This window comes from Botryllus schlosseri, chromosome 6, assembly GCF_051294905.1.
Source record: "Botryllus schlosseri isolate E-star chromosome 6, Bs_hap1, whole genome shotgun sequence".
Classification (NCBI taxonomy): domain Eukaryota; kingdom Metazoa; phylum Chordata; class Ascidiacea; order Stolidobranchia; family Styelidae; genus Botryllus; species Botryllus schlosseri.
In genome coordinates, this window is record NC_137241.1 from 3892220 (window position 1) to 3910831 (window position 18612).

Here is an 18612-nt window from a genome sequence, read left to right on the forward strand (position 1 = left end):
GACTCGACTTGTATTCGATTCATTGCGCACAGCTCGACAAAGTTTATGACTATAGGCATTCTTTATTACATGATTTCATTCTCGTGTATCAGGACCGATACTGGAAGAATAGGCGCATAAGCCATATTTTATCTCTTTGAATAAACAATTAAACATGCTCAGAATGAGAAAATGAATGTATTATAATGTGAAGCCTTCGGTATCACCCAAGAGTTTCACAGAAGTTAGTCGTTCCCGTCTTGAACTCAATAATCAACAATGAACTCTGACTTGTACTCGAGTCTCAACACTATGATTCGGGTCTCAACCCGTTCCAGAGGCCTTGGACTCGGACTTGCCTTGGTAGTGAAGTGAAAATGACTCGAGTCAAAACTATAAAAGTCAAATTGAATTGTGACTCGGAACCTTGTGACTTGGTTACGACCGTGGTCATTGGGAACTGCAACGTTGATGTAACATATACCTTAGTATTTGGGCTAATCGGTTCGTCCCATATGTAATCCTAATTGTTTGCTTGCTGCTGCGCTGGATGGCGGTCATAGTTTAATCGCGCGTTAATGACTGTTGAGTGTTGACGGATCAAGTCGGCGCGGGGAATCACACGATTTAATTCGACGCTGATGTGCCTGTTGCAAGCGCCGCCGTCAACAAGATATATTATTTACGATGGGTTCTCAAGTTCGTCTTGATATAAACTTGCGGTTTTTCAATTTACCATCCGTCCTGTTCAATAATTGAGGGTATTCGTGTGTTTATTGAAGGGAGATTTCATGAGATGGACAGGAAAGTGTATTACTTATTTATACGTTACGTCTTCTCTGATTAACAACGCGAATAATTTAGTCGATCAGATATTAATGTGTTTATGGAACAACTATGAAATCTTGGCTAAAGTATTTGTAATGGGATCGGTTGAATCTGAACAACTTCTCTGACTTGTAGGGCTATGAATCGTAGGGGAGGCGCTACCATATTGCTGCTGAATACTGCTATTTTCTCTACGTGCTCCCAAATTATATCCAATTTCATGTCCAGTCCGCGCGTCACCGTAAACCCACACATTGTACGTAGTATGGCTTGGTGGTGTAAGTTAACATATCAGCTGCTTTTATTCTATTTCTTATGGGTAGAATATATATATAATAGGGATCTATTGTGTAAAGCTCCAACCTCTGTTTTCACAACTAGATGCACAATTCCTTTTTCGTTGGTAATAATTTAATCTTGTCGTCCTTACTGTTTTCATCCGTGCCATATTAGGCATATTGCTTTTACGCTGCTCTACAAGTATAAAGGTTCATAGGAAGCGAACGATAATGCCGTCAATCAGCCCCAAACTGCTTGACCTGTAAATCGTAGACAGTAATTCGCAAATGATCCGAAGCTGACATCTATTTTTCTCGGCTTACGACCGCATCACGCGATGATGCACACACTGATCATATCTAAAACTGAAGCCGCCGAGATTTTGCATTTTATGTAATCCAACATAACGGCTGAAATAGTTCTATGTACGAAAGTTTGAACTATAAGGCAAGAAGTTGATCACAACTCAAAACGCAAAGAGCCAGATGAGTAGAGTTCGATTGAATCATCACCGTTGGTTCACATCACACTTCCGTGCAATTGTCAGCTTGATAAATTTCTTTACTAGTTAAGAAAGCTACTGTGGAATCATTGTGACTTCCTTGTTGGAAACTGTTTCCTGGGTTAGCATTGTTAGTATATCGCACGTTGCTGGTCGTCTGATGTACCCCTGTATCGGATATTGACTCTGTACTGTTTGACTCAGTCCAAGTACGATCTTCGCGTAGTCGCGAGCTTTGAGGCAATTCCTGTTGGTGATCTTTGGCGAATGTGCTCACGACAGCACCGTATTTCATTTCCTTCTCTTCCCTCGATATTAAGTGGCAGAATAGTGTTTGGTACGGCTGCAGCTGCTTTTCGTTAAGGCATTTCCTTAATATGTGGACCTGACCGCACTCGCAAGCCACCGCCGGCTCTAAGGAAGCATTCGATAGTGTTGCGCTAGTGCCCGGGACGTTCACGCCGTTTTTAGCGGCGTTGTCAACCACGCCGTCAGCTACCGGGCGCCTCTTGGTGCATTTTTTCTTCAGAAACTGCAGCAGATCTTCGTAGTATAGGTAGATGGTGATAAGCAGTATGGTGACGGTGAAGCTAACCAACGTGGTCAGACCTGTAAGGTAAAACTGGATCACATACTGACACAGAATATGCATTTGTAAATTATAGTACCTCCAAGAAGCTCTTCAAGTACATAGGATGGTACATCGGCCTTATAACTTTGGCTATCAACGCTCTCTAAGCAACAGCGACTTAATTCGGAGCTAGCCTATATGATTTGCTTTCGTCGCCAACAGAAATTGGGATATATTAAAGCTCAACTCTTTTCAGAAACACGTTTGTTTCCAATACAACCTAATTGTCGATCGGTGTACATTTTCGTTTGCCCCGTAGGGAGTTGGTGTCGATATAAATTTCGTCCAGCCAGAGAGGCGGTCAAGATGGTATTGTTATGCGCGATTACGGTAAATTCATGACTCCGACCTTGAGTAAGGGTGCTTACTGCTTATTCCACAATCCACATCGCTTCATCAGTGCTATATCGGTGCTCAAAAATGATTGATAACTGTAACGGTCGGGAACAGCTGTCTCTGCTCAATGCAAATTGTCCAGTACATGTGCAATGTGCATGCATATTTTGTTGCAGTATGAATGTTAATGATACCGAGGTGACACCAGTCGCGTGCATTGTGTTTATTGCTGTCCATTTCACGTTTTCCCGTGCAGCTGGTGTAATAAATAACTTTTAAACCAATAAAGTCAACGAAATCTAGCGGACTGATTCTGTGCTGTTGAAACATGACACAAATCAACATCTGGTTTACCTGGATGGAAATTGTCCAAGTGATTCCCTATCGTCGTTCCCTGATCTTGAGTCGTAACATCACCAACTGGCTCAATTGTAGGATTCATTTATACTTCATTCCTCACCTTCAGGTATTCCAGCATCAATTCTTTACAAATATATCTATGCGATTCAACATATCTAAAAGGACACAGTGCAGTTGAACCCACTTACCATGACTAATGATATGAGTATGATACGATGTTATGCTACGTCCTGCTCCACTGTGAAATGATCGATGTCATTCGTCGCACGACCAAGTCGACCATATGGAGCGCTTTTTTTCGTGGTAAAACCCGTGAAGGCCCGTTTACTGAATCATTTATGGAGAAAACGGTGGCTGCGAATAGTAACATCGTTGCTTCCTTGAAATCTAGAACTGACCTACGTTTACATGGGCTGGAGTTGCTTTCCGTCGCGTTAAATGCGTTGCGGAATCGAGTTACTACGGACGGACAAAGACCGAGCCCTGTTTTCGTTTGAATGTGAGAGGATGCTCATTGTGGTTGCTTGACCTTTGAGCGTGCGGCACAATGAAAAAACGACATTGGAGCATGCGACACTCAAGCTTGTGACTTTCTAATCCCCAAACTAACCCTTCAACCTAACTCCAAGTTAAATTCACTTGCTAAAACGCCGCATGCTCGCATTGCTCATATATCTACGCCAAACTTCCTAACATTTGCAATATGACGGCTGCCGGGAAGTTTATGTGTTTTACGCCCACAATGGCGTACAAGCTTGACCCTGTGTTACAATTACACGATTCACTAATGCATGACGTCATATCGCTAGTGTATCAATGTCACACTGGGGATTCCAACCTCCACGGGGCAGTATGATCATGATACACTCGATATCTTGACTTATTAGCGGATGACTCCATTGGTCCCTCGTAAAATCGCGTCAGTGTCGGGTGGACAGTGAACGCGGTTCGAAGTTTTGCTCATCAAATATAAATAAACCCAACCGAATCACGGTTACAAAGCGCATCTTTACCGCACGTTATATGGTGGACGTAAAATATCGGTGATCAGAGGTGAAACCATGGCCAGCTGTTCCACTCCCACTATATATTACAGGACAGGGGTCGCTCGTGTATATAATAGATGTCAAAACTGACAATATAATACCATCTTCAAGATATTGTCGTCTCAGTCAGATGATACCAAACTTGGTACGAATAGAAAGTGTTCAGCCCATCCAAATTATATAGGAATTAAGATTCATAGCCGCACATTTTTTTTCAAATCAGAGTAGAATTATAATCATAGCTACGCGGTTTTTTACAAATTAGATTGAAATCAGAATTACCGGAGCTGAATTAATTCGCAAAAACTGAAAAATGAAATAAAACTCAGTTCATGTCAAATGTCTGTGGAGAAATCTTGGCTCGCTTCGCACTATACAGTTCTCATGTAGCATTTTAACGAAAATTATTTATTAGAATTAAAATTATAGATACACAATTTTTTTTCCAAATTTGTTTAGATCCGCGAGAACTTCAACATTTAATCAAGTTGAGAGCAAAAGATAGTTCATTCTCAAAAGCATGTGCATGAGAGTTGCAAATGTCTATACGGGAAGCTTAGCTCGTTTATCACCATACAGTACTTGACACCCCGTAGCATTTACAGAACTAGAAATTTAATCATAATGAGAACATAGAAACATTTCGCTAATTAGATTAGATAAGCGACATTTCGCTAATTAATCCAAGTTTGGACGATCCCGTTCTATTTGTGTGCGATTCCTTTCCTGCAACTATCGATATTCGACTCGACTACCCCATACCTCCGACATACGAAATCTCGCTAAACCATAAAGTGCTCGACGGCTTTCACGCTTGATACAAAAGCGTCAACGCCGCGTCGTCGGCGGCACTAAATCCCTGTCCAACGAAATATGATATTCTTTCGATTAATAATTTAGCAACGTCTCGGGCGCCTATTTGCGGTATTGACTTTTCGATTAACTACCATCTCGATTCACTACCACCTGATCGAAACTGTATGGCCGCTGCCGGGGGGAGGAGGGGGGATCCTAGTGATTCGCGTAGGGTGACAATGCGCAGTTACTCTCCACACTTAAATGGAACATATATAAACAATTAATCATATCCTCTGCAATTTGATGTAAAACTATTGCTGTTGCGATTTCATACGCTCGAGACACATATAATATACGATACGCTATACGAGATGCAATGAACATATAGCTAACAATGTGCAAACGATCGCGTGCGTTCCATCAATATAATAACCATATCCTACTGGCATAAAGGTATCTGTTGATGAATTCAAGATTTGCATGAAGTAGCAGGCTTTCAAGAGCTTCTTGAGGTACAGAACTTCAATATACAATTGAATAATATATTCATATTGAAATATACCCGAATATTTTCGGCTGACACTCGCCATACGATTGTTGATATATACAATGTTCTTTCCAATTCTCTACTAGTAGCTGATGGTTTATCCTGACTAGTGTCAGCCTAAAATATTCGGGTTTATTTCAATACGAGTATATTATTCAGTCGCATCAAGATTTCGCGATGCAATACACGCAATCAGAACCTGAACGTACGCCTGACACCTGTACGCTTTGTAAGAGTGTCGTAGCTACGTTAAGTACAGTCATTTACATTTAGAACGCGTTTCGACTTGCGGAAATAGTTTTGAGAGGTTCCTGTATCATCTACAGTCGTGATAGGTATACTAAACATCTTATTGTGAAATGTAGCGTCTTTTCCTGATAAGTCAATCTTCAGCAAAGCTCACTTATCTAGGTCGAATTATGCTTTTTGGCGAATAGAAAAACACTGCCTTCTCGTTGACGCACAAAAATTAATCGTCTGTCCTTTCAGCGCGATCGCGCACTTGAATGATCAATTGATCGTGATTATCCTCTTCTAAAATCTCAAATAACTCCGTTCTACGCAGACTTTATCTTATCTAGAGCCTGATCTGTTTGCGCCGCGACTTTTCTTACTGTGCTTCGCGATTCTGTCATTCTTCCGCGCTCCTTTGAAGAGCCGTATTTCAATACAAAACACGCTACGTAGCGATATCAATTCGCGAATATGATACGCGACCTATTAGTAAGTAGATCTGCGTACGTGCGTATGACTACGCGTTGCGTTGAACTTGACCGAGCGTGAAGAAAACAGCATAGCCGAGAAGCGTAATGGGAACATAAGACTGTAATGACTCGGTAATTGCTTATTGACGGTTCCGATGATGCATTGGCTCTTAACCTTCAGTAACCTAGGGAACCTTACGCTGATCTGTAAGGCTTCGAGGAACCCTAAAAACGAAAATCAAACTAAATAGCCAATACATCACCGCACTGTAGATTGCTGGTGCACAGATTGAACTGTACATAAACAGAGTGTTAGAAGAACGAAACCATTGCGATTTCACGCAAATCGAAAACAGTATATTGAATATTCATTGCAAATCAGTTTGGCTTCTACTGTTCCATTTCAGATACTAATTTGAAATGCGAGGCTTCACATTAGCAAGTGACATCGTATTGTTCCGTCGAAACGCAACAGCGTGATACGATTTGCTGAATTGCAAATGAGCTTATAGATATTGGAGATATAATCGGCCCAACGAATCTCAACCTCCCCTGCGTACGCCAATGCGCACGACGTACCACTATTCACAATTGGAATGCTGATCGTGCCTAATAGCCTGCAGCCAATGACGGTCCAGACGGGCGTGTTATCACGAATCATATGTATGATGAGTTGTGTATGCGGTCTTGATTTCCAGCGGAACCCCTGAGACTGACTGAAGCAACATACTCTACCAGTGTTGATTTCGGTGCAGCTTTCACGATATGAGGTTACTTAACGATTCGTGTAGTAGCGCAGTCAGTCACAGATACTCAGCTGAGGAGTTTAGAGTTACTGCTGCATTATTTACGATGCGTTCATGACCTTAACGCCGATTGATTCTCAAACTTTTTCCTGTTTCAGGACGAAACGCGCCACATCTGTCCTGTTAAAAGACTCAGGTTTTAACATCGAAGCTATCGGAGCGCTGATCAGCGATGATCCTTTCTCGGACATATCTCAGACGCTTTTCGAGGACAAGCCGAGCACGTCCAGCGCCGTCTTAAAGCCCAGAAATATGACGACGGAAGGGTTCTCTCTGAAAAATCGTAAGTTCACTGCGAATCCTGAAAAGCTCTGTAAATACGCGATTGAGTTGCTACGTCCGGGCATCTTGATCCGGGAAAACCAGATTTATCTCATTCGCGCTATTTTATCCTCTGGACCCGGGACTCTGGGGTGGAAATCTTAAAGTTATAGCTTCTCCGGGAAAATACTACTGTAATCGATTAATGGCACTACAAATAGGTACAATTTTCGAAAAGAAATTCATATACCGGGGTACAGAAGCTATTTATCCCAGTTGCTATATGATAATTTCATACCATTACGACTATATACTTTACAAAATCCGAACTCGAAAAAGTAATTTGATATAACTAAACTTTATGTAGAATTTGAAGTAGCTTACACACAGAAAAAGTTGAGTAAATAGTACAAGTAGGTCATCCCCTTGAGTATGTTTGACCGCTCGACATTTCCGGGTTAGCATTGAGGGGTGGAGCAAGACTTGCATAGCCTTACAAGGCTATTTCTGCGCCTTCCTTGTCCAGCGGCATAACCACATCATGCACTCGTGGTATGCATTTGCACAGATCGTGTGTGTGTGCATCATGCTCCGCACAAACATCGAGGACAAAAATGCAAATGTCCTATCCCTGTTGTTTCAGGCGAAGAAGTTTCTGAAAAAGAATACCAGGAAGCTATGGAAACGGTCCTGCGCATTCATAAGCTGTCCAAGTCGACAGACGCGGATGAGGAGGTAATGGCTATTCCGTTTATATATGCCTGTGACGTACTGTGTTGTGTTGCAGCGTGTCTTGGTGACGTTCTACAAAACGTCGCGCGCATATCCTATGTGGACGATGGTGTAGATATATTTCAAAGTTTAATATACAAATCACAATTAGCAATGACACGTCGCGCTAATTCCCATCACAAACCGAGCAAAAATCTAATCCTTACTTGAAACCAATTCGATTGATGTCAAAATTTGTGTTTTTCGACTTGAAAGGTGATGGCCATTTTCGATTTATTTTATCCTCACGGAAAGACGCCTCTATTTTTGTATCGTTGAACAGTAAATTCATATTTCAATATGAATGCACTATTCCATTGTATAAGGTTACTATATTTTGGAATCGGGAAAGGAAAACACTTTTTCAAAATTTTTGAACTTAGAATACTGGAGTAAAATCCGGAAAAAATGGTAAATTTTCAACGATATTCTGATTAGTTGCCTAAAAAAAAGGTCGTCACTTTCATTCGAACCACGAATTTCCTATTTAACGTCATTTATGCCCATTTTCGCTCGAATCCATCCACTATCTCAGCTCTAAAAGCTGTAAAGCAGGTCGAATTGCCAAGTAGGAGGACATTTAGGCGTCCTCGGAGGACATTTTCAAAAACGTGAAGAAGGAGGGCTAATCCTCCGAAAGGAGGACGTATGGTAACTCTATATAAGGGTCCCTTACATTTGACGTGTTTCGTTTGTACGAATTACGCACCGCCACCATCGCCTAAAGATTCTCTTGGTAGCACTGAACTTACGGTGCACAGTTGAATAATATATTCGCGGGGAGATAAACCCGAATATTTTCGGCTGACACCCGTCGGGGGTTATCGTCAGCAACTAGTAGAGAATGGAAAATAAAAGTGTATATCAACAATGGTGTTTCGATATGAATATATGTATGCTTCGATAGTTATTTCGCGAATTCCGCTGCTATCCAAGCGTATTGGCGTGTATTGACTCTTCAGCAATTCTACACGTTACTTTTATAAGTCACTCGCCGCGATTATGTTTGATAGCCAACGATTTTCGTGCAATTACAGCCCATGGATGAGGACAACTTGTGCCCGATATGCTACGCAAACGAACTATCCGTCACGTTCATACCTTGCGGACACACTTCCTGCAAGTGAGTATCCGCGAGTTCATTTCAGTCTAATCCGTCTACTTAGACAACTAGAACTCTCCATTCGTCCAAGTCTGGTCTGGTACTCCCGCCTTGGCTCACGGTATTCATTTCCTTCCAGAGCGTGTATACGTCATCAGCTAATGAACTCAAGAGAGTGTTTCTACTGCAAGGCAAATGTCGAGGCATTTATACCGGGGGTGAAGGTCGCGAAGAATGCCTGAGCCTTCCGTTGCGAAGCTGCGGGATTCTGTTTGCAGTATTAATAGTCAACCGTTTCTCTGAATTTATAACACTTAATTTCGTCGGACATTAGAGGATTTGTTGATTTATTTACTTGTTACGTGTGCTTTTTGGCGAGGTGTTCAGTTTACCTTAAATCGTGCGCGGTCGCTTGCTGCTGTTTCAGTTCGCTGGGAGCGTTCAGTATCACTTTATTACCGCTTTCATCGTTTCAACCACGAGACTGCGATGCAATGAAAAGATAGGAAGGTCTCCGAAGGAATTGGAGTATTCCTTGAAATCATACACCCAACTAGGCGATGTTAACAACAGGCATGCACATTGCACAGTGTACACTGAATGGAAAGAAATACGGGATAACATGCGTTATTAGGCCAGGTTGATGTCAGATCGAGGACGGTAATCTTGAGGGCTAACTAGCATTCGTGAAGTAAAAATTGCTTGTATTTCGACTTGAATGCGGACTGGAAACGGTTGAGGGCTGTCAGATAGTTGTCCAGTAGAGCAGATAGAGCGATGCGTTTTCTTGTGATCCGTCCTGATCACGTGGTAGTTTGTGGGCTTTTGATTCAGAGGTGAGGTAGTTGAATTATGCGAGACAGTGACTGCTGTGGAGCTGATACATGAACTTTGCAAAAGTTTGTGAACAACGTGGACCTGTCACTTGTTTAAAAGTTGTTCGTAATGGCAAAGCACTGGCAATGGCTTGTCGAAGTTTTTCGCTTGTTTCGGGTATTGACTAATTGACTTTGTTGCTATTGTTGCAGGCTGACATAAAACTATAGATATATTGTTATGTATGCTATCCTTGATCGGTGGGTAATCCGAGAATTAACAACGAAAAACTCAAATAAGTCCGCTTTTACTGGTTGGAATTGACTCAAATTTGTTTTGCATGGTCTTTGAAGACAGCTCAACAATTTCATGAGGATGACGGAAGAAAAAAAATTAATTTATTTTAATTTTCTCCGATAAATTAAAAATTTTAATTGGATCTGCGGAGTCTTATACTTGTTAAAATTGAACCAAATTTGGTGTGCAGCGCATTTTAAGGTAACATGACAATTTAATCAGTGAATGGCTGGAATCCGGGAAAAAAGTTATTTTTGAACAGCCCTTATGAACAATGAGCAATTGAGCATTGAACAGTGAACACCGAACACTTCAACAGGTTCGCTGTAAAACTATGCTCTGTGAATTAAACTGCTATTACCGTGTGGGAACTGTGAATCGGGGTCTCCAAACGTTACAGATTCAGAAGTTTGTGCAGATATCATTGTGCATATATTGAGATATCGCATACATCGTGTAAAGGTATTCTCTGGTCGTGCATCCTTTGTACACATTCCAGGGACAGATATCATGTCTGGTGACTGTGGTCCTACAGCGCGGAGTTCCAGAGCATGTCTTTCTTGCTTGGTCCTAAGACACTACATCGAGCCTCGAGGAATGCGCATTGCGCAGTCAAGGTGTGATAATATCTGCTCAAAATATGTCTTATGACGAGAACTTCGCACGTGCGCGGGAGAGAGGGTCGGTTACTGCGCGTAGGCCAGGGTGGGTTTCTGATAAGTAGTTGCGAAAACGGTCGTAATTCGTTCGCATGGACGGTCGAAAGCTGTAAATTGAGCAATGTGGAAGGTGTAGAGAGCTTGATTCTTAATCATGCATCCCAGGGAGTATCAATTTTTTGACAGCATAACCATTCGTCCGCATCATGTGATGCAAATGATAGTGTTGATATGAAAATGCGATACTAATCCTTGGTTTACTCGAACACCCCGTCTTAGAGCATATCATGACATGTCGCCCGCCCCCATATTATAAGGCCCGTAGTTTAGTCGAAGAGCAATACGGAGAAATTGTATCGGATGCGGTGTTAACACTTTGAGCGATTAGTATACGCTAATAAAAATTTATCAGATCGTAAAAATGTCATATAGTGAAGCCATATTTTCGGAAAATAGAGGCATTACTACTTTTATACTTTTTTACTACTACCGTTTATACTTCATCATGCATGATCCCCAGAAAAAAAATTGAAACTAATTAGAACTTGAACTTGAAGTATGATACTGGGAATTGAAAGAGAAATACCAATACTACTTCCAAAAAGCGGAAAATATATTTCATGTCTTGTCCAGAAAGTTTGAACGGTGTTCTGCTAAAGCGGGTCTAACGCACAAAAAAGTCGGAGCTGAGTCCGCACTTTTCCAGATTAGGACACACGCCATGGGCTGCTAGATTACGATATGAATTGCTAGATTGTGAAACGGTTGTTTAAAACGTATGGGCCATATTTAGGCTACTATGATGAAATATTTGATATGGGCGACAATCCGGCGTGAACGGAACCACACAACCCGCTACCTAAAGTATATTCACCGATACATTCGTGAAAACATATTTGTCACTTCATATATGTAGCGTGAACGAAGCGCGACGAAAATTCTGGTCTTCACTTAACTTTTACAAAGATCAAATGTTATGGTACTCCGCGAAAACAGCCCCAAAATTCGTCAGGCTATCTTTCTGGTTAGAGCAGTGGTTCTCAACCAGGGATAGTGCGAACGTGAGGTTCATCACGTTCGCGTTCTGTGTGTGAACCTCATAAATTTAGAGGTTCACGTTCACAAACGAACCTTGGTAGGTTCTGCACTGTGAACCCTTTTCATATATTACAATTTTCGCGTCATTATAACATCTTTGGTTTAAAGTCTTTGCATTTCAACTTTGGACCACTCTCTGCCCGGCACTGGCAGCATAAAAACTCAACACTAAAGAGCATGCACATTGCCAAAAATTTTGCTTGCTTTGGTTTGCTAGAAATATTCAGTTTTCCATTTATGAATATTTAGTGACTCGCTGCTGTGAGATTGAACCGCAATCACACGACATCAAGAACGAGATGCACTACATGTATGTAGTCAGCGAATGATGCTTATTCAACCAGTATGTAGTCAGCGAATAATGCTTATTCAACCAATCATTGTAATTGTGATAAAAAATGGGCCTACGTCGTTGTCTAATGTAAAAAAAATCCAACAGGCGTATGGGATCGATCTTGATTTGAATATGTTTATTGTGTAATACAAACCAAATCTGTGGGATTGGGGTGTTAGCTAGGCTACTGTATAACTTGTTTATGGGGTAATCTCAGTAGCAAGTATTGAAACCCGTTTTACAATCTGCTCACTGTCGATGTAGAAAGTCAGATGCCGAATATATTGTCCGGCCCGGCTTATATTCCCTTGCAGTTGCAAGTCCTCGTCGAAATTGTGGCAAAGCGACGGAAGATTGATTTTATGAAATTAATATAACATTCGATTGCTTCAGTTGATACATTTGGTGACGTTTGAAAAGTCAGCATGTACTTCAAAATTGTGGCAATATGTGGCTCGAGTCGTCGCTAGGTATTTTGTATATCACTTCACTGAAATGTAGGGTTGGAATTAGCAATATGTCGTCATGTAACGTCACAAGGTTCACGTTCGCGTTCACACAGAACCTTTCAAAAAGGTTAGCGTTCACACAAACATGAACCTTTCAGGGGTTCGCACCATCCCTATTTCCCAACCTTTTTCGACTCGCCCCCTTTTCAGGCTCTAAACCGATTATCGCCCCGAACCGAACCGAAAAATGGACATGCAAACTCTAATCACTGTCGAGTTGACTAAAAAAAGGTCAACTTTTTGGCTCGACCTCGAAATTCCACTTTTACAGCAAATTTTCGGGAGTTGACTAAAAGAAAAGGTCATTTTTTCGACTGACTCCAATATAGCCGTTTCAACGCGCCATCGCTCTCTATCGCCCCCTTCGTTATTTTCGGCTGCTTCGTCCGTTTTCGCCCCCCCCCCCTATCGCCCCTTTCGTTATTTTCGCCCCCCTATAGACCGCCAAATATCCCACGTTGGGAACCATTGGATTAGAGGATTACACTACTTCTACTTGACAAACTGAAAATAGCGAGAAGTTTGTAAGTAGATCAAAAATTTTACGAAGTAGAAGTAGAAGTAGTGGAAATCAGATTTACTTGAGTAAGTACCACAAGTAAAGTACTTCGTTAATGACCAGCTCTGGTGATGACTGTGTAGGTTATTGGATTTGGCATCAATCAATCAGGTTTATTAATATTTTCATCGTTTCAAAAACATCACAAGACTGCGATACAATGAAAAGATAGGAAGGTGTCGAAACAACTTGGAGTTGGCATAACGGTTTATAGTGCAATTGCTCGGCAACTTAAGGGTTTAAGTTAACACCCAACCAATAATGAGCATGGAGCTTATTATAAATATATCACGTACTACACAGTGTGCAATGTGCATGCTATATAAACTACTAATTACGCAATATTGCACGAAGCCACTCTCTTGTTCCGAGAGACTGCACAACTATCGAGTCTATCTCGTATCAAACTATAGACTCATATTACGCTACACCGCAAACGTCTACGAATAAATTCTGTATCGAGCAATCTCTTGGTTCAAGAACTTACAAGAAGTTGACGTCCAAGTTGAGTATAACGCAGCAATTACCTACAATCTACCAGGTTACGCTACTTTGCTACTTCAGGGACTCAATCAACTATGATAGACCAGTGTTGGGATGACTCGAGTCATGACTTGACTTGACTCGAGTCAACTTTTTCGAATGACTTGACTTGACTCGAGTCACTTTGCAAAAATGACTTGACTTGACTCGGCGCTTCAAAAATGTGGATTGACTCGTGACTCGGAGCAAAATTTTCGACTCAATTTCAAGTCATCAAGTAAACGGTGTCGACTAAATCAATGTATTTTGTGCATGTTCGGATTATTCACGATATGCCGTTGTAACTTGTGAGAGCAACCAGTCATTCACTGATTGTACATATCACTGATCCTACATTGTTTTGTTACATCACAGATACACTAACCGCAAACGAAATGATCACAGCTTGCATTGTCGTAGTAGCAGATTAATTTAATAGCAACGTATCGCTGTTTATTGGACGGTTCTGTCCTTACATTGCACGGCGCTCACCTTTACCAACTTGTATGATTTAAATCGAACAAATATATTTTATGCATTTATATCCTCACGGATGTGTATAGAATAGATAGATTGCTAGTGTATATTGTACGATATCAATTTCTCTCATCTTCTCAAGGCTTCGTATTCGATCCTCTATTTTGGCTGATCATAAGAGAATGTAGCATGTAGCTCTGAGTTGTCAAACTCAACTGACGTCGCGGGTTGAATTCAAATATTCAGATCACTCGCGGGCCGCACCAGTCAAATGATTCCAAAATGTTACTAACTCATCACTCAATATATGCACTTTTTCGCATTCTCGGAATTGGGTGTCAATGTCAGCGACTTTTTCCAGACGATGGCTACAATCACAACTCCGCTGTCGGGTGGTTATAATGTGGCCTATGAACATACTCGGAATTTGCTATCTTGAAGGAATATTTATTAGTAATATTTCTTACTACAAATTCGAGAAATGTGTTGGATAAAATCACGCAATTTCAACATATACTCAGAATTTCTTCGCGGGCCTAATGAAATCATTTGTCGGGTCGTATGTTTGACACCCCTGATGTAGCTATTCAGTTACTGACGTATTTTATTAGCAGTTCGACGTGTGCGTGAGCGATATAACGCATTTTTGCATGTATATATAACTTTATATTCGTTATTTGATTCAAGATAAATGACCAATTGATCTCTTTAACATAGCTAGTAAAATATAATGAATTTGAATGATCACTCATACTTCGAAAATTCAATTTGACTTGAATTGTGACTTGACTCTTGACTTGACTCGAGTCACCTCCAAAAAACGAGTGACTTGACTTGACTCGAGTCACCTTTGAAAATCGATTGACTTGACTTGACTCGAGTCAAAATGTGCAATGACTGGAGATGACTCGTGACTCGAAGGTAGTGACTTGATCCCAACAATGTAATAGACATGTTTTCAATCTAAGGTTATCCAAAGAATGTGGAATGATTGCCGTGAGTAGGTATGGGCGAAGGTGTTGAATTTTTTCTCTAGTAATCACCTTACCAAATTTAGAGGTGGTCGCGGATAATCTGAAGTTGTGTGACACCGCACTGCAGCGACGCAGTTGAGCCATATATGGTGGGGTCAAAGGTAACGATATCCAATCAAAATTTTCGTTACCAACGGTTTTATTTGTTGTCAGGAAAATGAAAATGAGCGGAAACTTAGATTCTCGATCAGAAGACCATTTGCCTACGTATGGATTTATTTGTGATAGCCCGTAGCGATTAATTTTGTCGTTAAGATCCTGATGATCACATGTCCGGGTCAATTCAGCAAATTGGATTATGGGCTATTTGTAGATTCTGTGTTGCGGTTGCAGTACTGTCACATTGTGCGGTCCGATATCGCTGGCATTGGTACCGAACTAAATTCCGTGTGTGTGTGTTTGACTATAGGGAAGTAAGTTTAATTTAATTCAATCCAATCGTCTTGTACTTGTGTTCACCTATACGAACTGCTACCATTCCGTACCGAATGAATACCGTATGGCGTATATTGTACGGACTGTGGGTTGTAACATATTTAATTCGAATACTAAATGTTGAGGTGATTGACTGAGGAGGATTGGTGTCTTGCGTATAGAATGAACACCGCATTGCATAGGCAAGGGATGATAAGGCACCAGTCCAATACCCATGTTGCAATTAGAAAGTCGGAAGGTTTGCTATCATTATCATAGGGTCGGTGCACTTTGCGAACTGGCCTGATTGGAATCGCTGGCCTTTTTGCCTGATATATCAGGTGAGCACCAATGATTTTCCAAGTTGAAGTAATTTAATAAAAAATAATTAAAAAATAAAATATAGTGTGAGCACAGGACACCGATTCCAAACAAGCGAACTGCTGGGTTCTTTCCTAGGACGTAGTTATGCTACAAGGTTTAAGTTTAGTTTATCCTTGGTTTCATAAGCAAAATTCCGTGTTCCATAAAGGTCAGAGAGGAATTGTTGGTAACTTCACATGCAATTTTCTGCTGATTTACCGTTAATTATTCAGAGCAAGAAGCCCTTCTGTGGCACGCAAGTTATTGCTGTAAGCCTGTCAAAAACACTGTTTCCCATCTGGCATGTAGGCAAGAACCAAAAGCACAGTGTTGCATATAGGCCTACTTTCGTCATTAGGGTTGAGGGTTACAGTTGGGTAATTTGGACGGACTAACCCCTCGTGAGCCCAAAGTACGCTAATCACAACCCTAAGGACCCTCAGCCCCTACCCTAAACACGCTAACCCCCAGCCCTATCATTATGGTAGTTGACCTTATTTTGCATGTCACGACTGACTGTCTTTGACATGCAATGTAATCACACTCACACCAACCTTCCTGGCCTATTGGGATCTCTACTTTGCTGTGCCATTTTAGATACACCTCCCCTACCCCTTGCATCACAAAGAAATGCCCTTCCTCACGTCAATCTTGCACCATTGTAACCCTACAGCTATGGTATATTCCTGGAGTTGTGTTGTTTTATAAGTTCTGCTACCTATGTCAAGGTATTAGTCCACACAAATACCTGCTTACAGCCCATTTTATTTATTTAATTGATGCCGGATAATAGATAACTAGTTTTCTGCTGATATAACAAGGGAGAACATATAATAAGAGTGAACATCGCATTGCATACTAACTGAAATAAGTTCTCTGAAATTATTATAGCCTACTACTACTGATTCAACATTCAATGCATCCATACAACCATTCTACACGCCTTTTTACTAGGGCTAGACAAAATTCAGTACATGCCAGACTGTAATCAGTGGTTGTTTTCGTCAATAAGTTGCGCGTGACAGAAGGGTTTCTTCCATAGAATAATTGAAGAATTAAATGAAAAGTTGCGCGTGACGTTTGCCACCAATTCCACTCGGGAGTACAGGTACCCAAGTAATTCAATTTCAAGTCAAGTATTTATATTTGAGTTGAGTTTTTAGTCTCACTCTCATTATGTCATGCTTACGGAGGAAAATCTGAAAACCTGCAGATACCTTTATATAGGCCTACAACTGTTGACTACAAACAAGATGTCATGGCTGCTAAACTTGATTATACATGATTTGGTATGTTGGCACCATAAAATGACATAATTTACTGTGACTACGTGGCAGGCTGGTCCAATTTTTTAAAGAAATGTTGCTTTTATGAATATGCGAAGCCCTTTTGTTGTGATACAAGAACGAAGCAATAATATATTTTACAAATTATTTATTGTAAGCGCAAAAAGTGTTTCAATTCAGATGGCCTTTGCTCTCTACTTGACTTTCCTCACTACTTGAATCATTAAAATTGATACTAGAGTTTATTTCAATGCCTGTGTAAAGTGTTGCTATCGGAAAAAATTAAATTTACTAAATGAAAAAACCAACCTTGATATTTTGTTGCGTCTAGCGAGAGGTTTGTGCGTAGTGTACTCGTGTGTGAAATAGTTTCACAGCGCGCAGAGATAATGAATAATTGATCAACACCACATCCAATATCATACAAATCTCTCGCAAGGCAATACCTGTATGAACAATATCGATAACATGCATAAGATATCTTCCAGTTTCTTATTTACACTAGCGAGTCGACGTTTTCCAACACAGCAACGCCCTTTAGCGATGGCGAGCAGTTACAAAAAGACCGTCGGCCAAAAGAGAAAAGGCGGAGCCCGCGCCGAATTAACGGAAGAACAGAAGCAAGAGATTCGCGAAGCCTTTGATTTATTCGATGCTGACGGATCCGGAAATATCGACGTAAAAGAGCTCAAAGTCGCGATGCGTGCGCTCGGCTTCGAACCGAAGAAGGAAGAAATCAAGAAAATGATTTCCGAGGTGGACAAGGACGGCGCCGGCATGATCGACTTCAACGAGTTCCTGCAAATGATGACGCAAAAAATGAGCGAAAAGGACTCGAAGGAAGAGATTTTGAAAGCGTTCCGGCTTTTTGACGATGACGAAACCGGTAAAATCTCGTTCAAAAACTTGAAACGAGTAGCGAAAGAATTAGGGGAAAACCTCACTGATGAAGAATTACAAGAGATGATTGACGAAGCTGACCGTGATGGAGACGGAGAGATCAATGAAGCGGAATTTTTACGGATAATGAAGAAAACTAGCTTGTACTGATGATTCTCCGTTCGCATCATGGCCGCAGTATATGCTGCTTCATTTCCATGAAGTTTCAGTTCTCGTTGATTGCATTTTGCAATTTAAATTCGCATTCACGACGTCAGCATGCACCGCTTCGTACTTCTTTACCGTTTGACTTTCTTTGTTGCTTGACGGCCGAGACCAAATATTCCTGTCTATTTTCTAACTGTGTCTGCCTCTGAGTGGGTTTGTCCTGTCAAAAAAATTGATTTTTGTAGCA

The 18612-nt window shown here is 41.0% G+C and overlaps 3 protein-coding genes across 4 annotated transcripts in view; 2 read left to right on the forward strand and 1 right to left on the reverse strand.

The window, feature by feature from the left end:
- LOC145440920 (E3 ubiquitin-protein ligase RNF123-like) overlaps window positions 1–9298 on the forward strand; it is a 53434-nt gene extending 44136 nt beyond the window's left edge. For both annotated transcript variants that reach the window (XM_080318693.1, XM_080318695.1), the window contains 4 exons: window positions 6915–7099; window positions 7721–7812; window positions 8886–8971; window positions 9090–9298. In XM_080318693.1, coding sequence (XP_080174819.1) covers window positions 6915–7099; window positions 7721–7812; window positions 8886–8971; window positions 9090–9192 — 466 coding nt within the window. In that variant the 3' untranslated portion in view covers window positions 9193–9298. The remainder of the gene's footprint in view (window positions 1–6914; window positions 7100–7720; window positions 7813–8885; window positions 8972–9089) is intronic.
- The window catches only part of LOC145440948 (uncharacterized), a 46929-nt gene extending 28317 nt beyond the window's left edge, over window positions 1–18612 (forward strand). Inside the window, exon 2 of the mRNA XM_080318737.1 lies at window positions 17807–18612. Coding sequence (XP_080174863.1) covers window positions 17862–18368 — 507 coding nt within the window. The 5' untranslated portion in view covers window positions 17807–17861 and the 3' untranslated portion in view covers window positions 18369–18612. The remainder of the gene's footprint in view (window positions 1–17806) is intronic.
- On the reverse strand, window positions 1465–4330 carry LOC145440947 (uncharacterized). The gene is made up of 3 exons (XM_080318736.1): window positions 3130–4330; window positions 2910–3070; window positions 1465–2197 (listed from the first exon to the last, which is right to left on the reverse strand). Exons 2-3 carry the CDS (start codon window positions 2995–2997, stop codon window positions 1611–1613), a joined length of 675 nt encoding a protein of 224 aa, XP_080174862.1. The 5' UTR covers window positions 2998–3070; window positions 3130–4330; the 3' UTR covers window positions 1465–1610.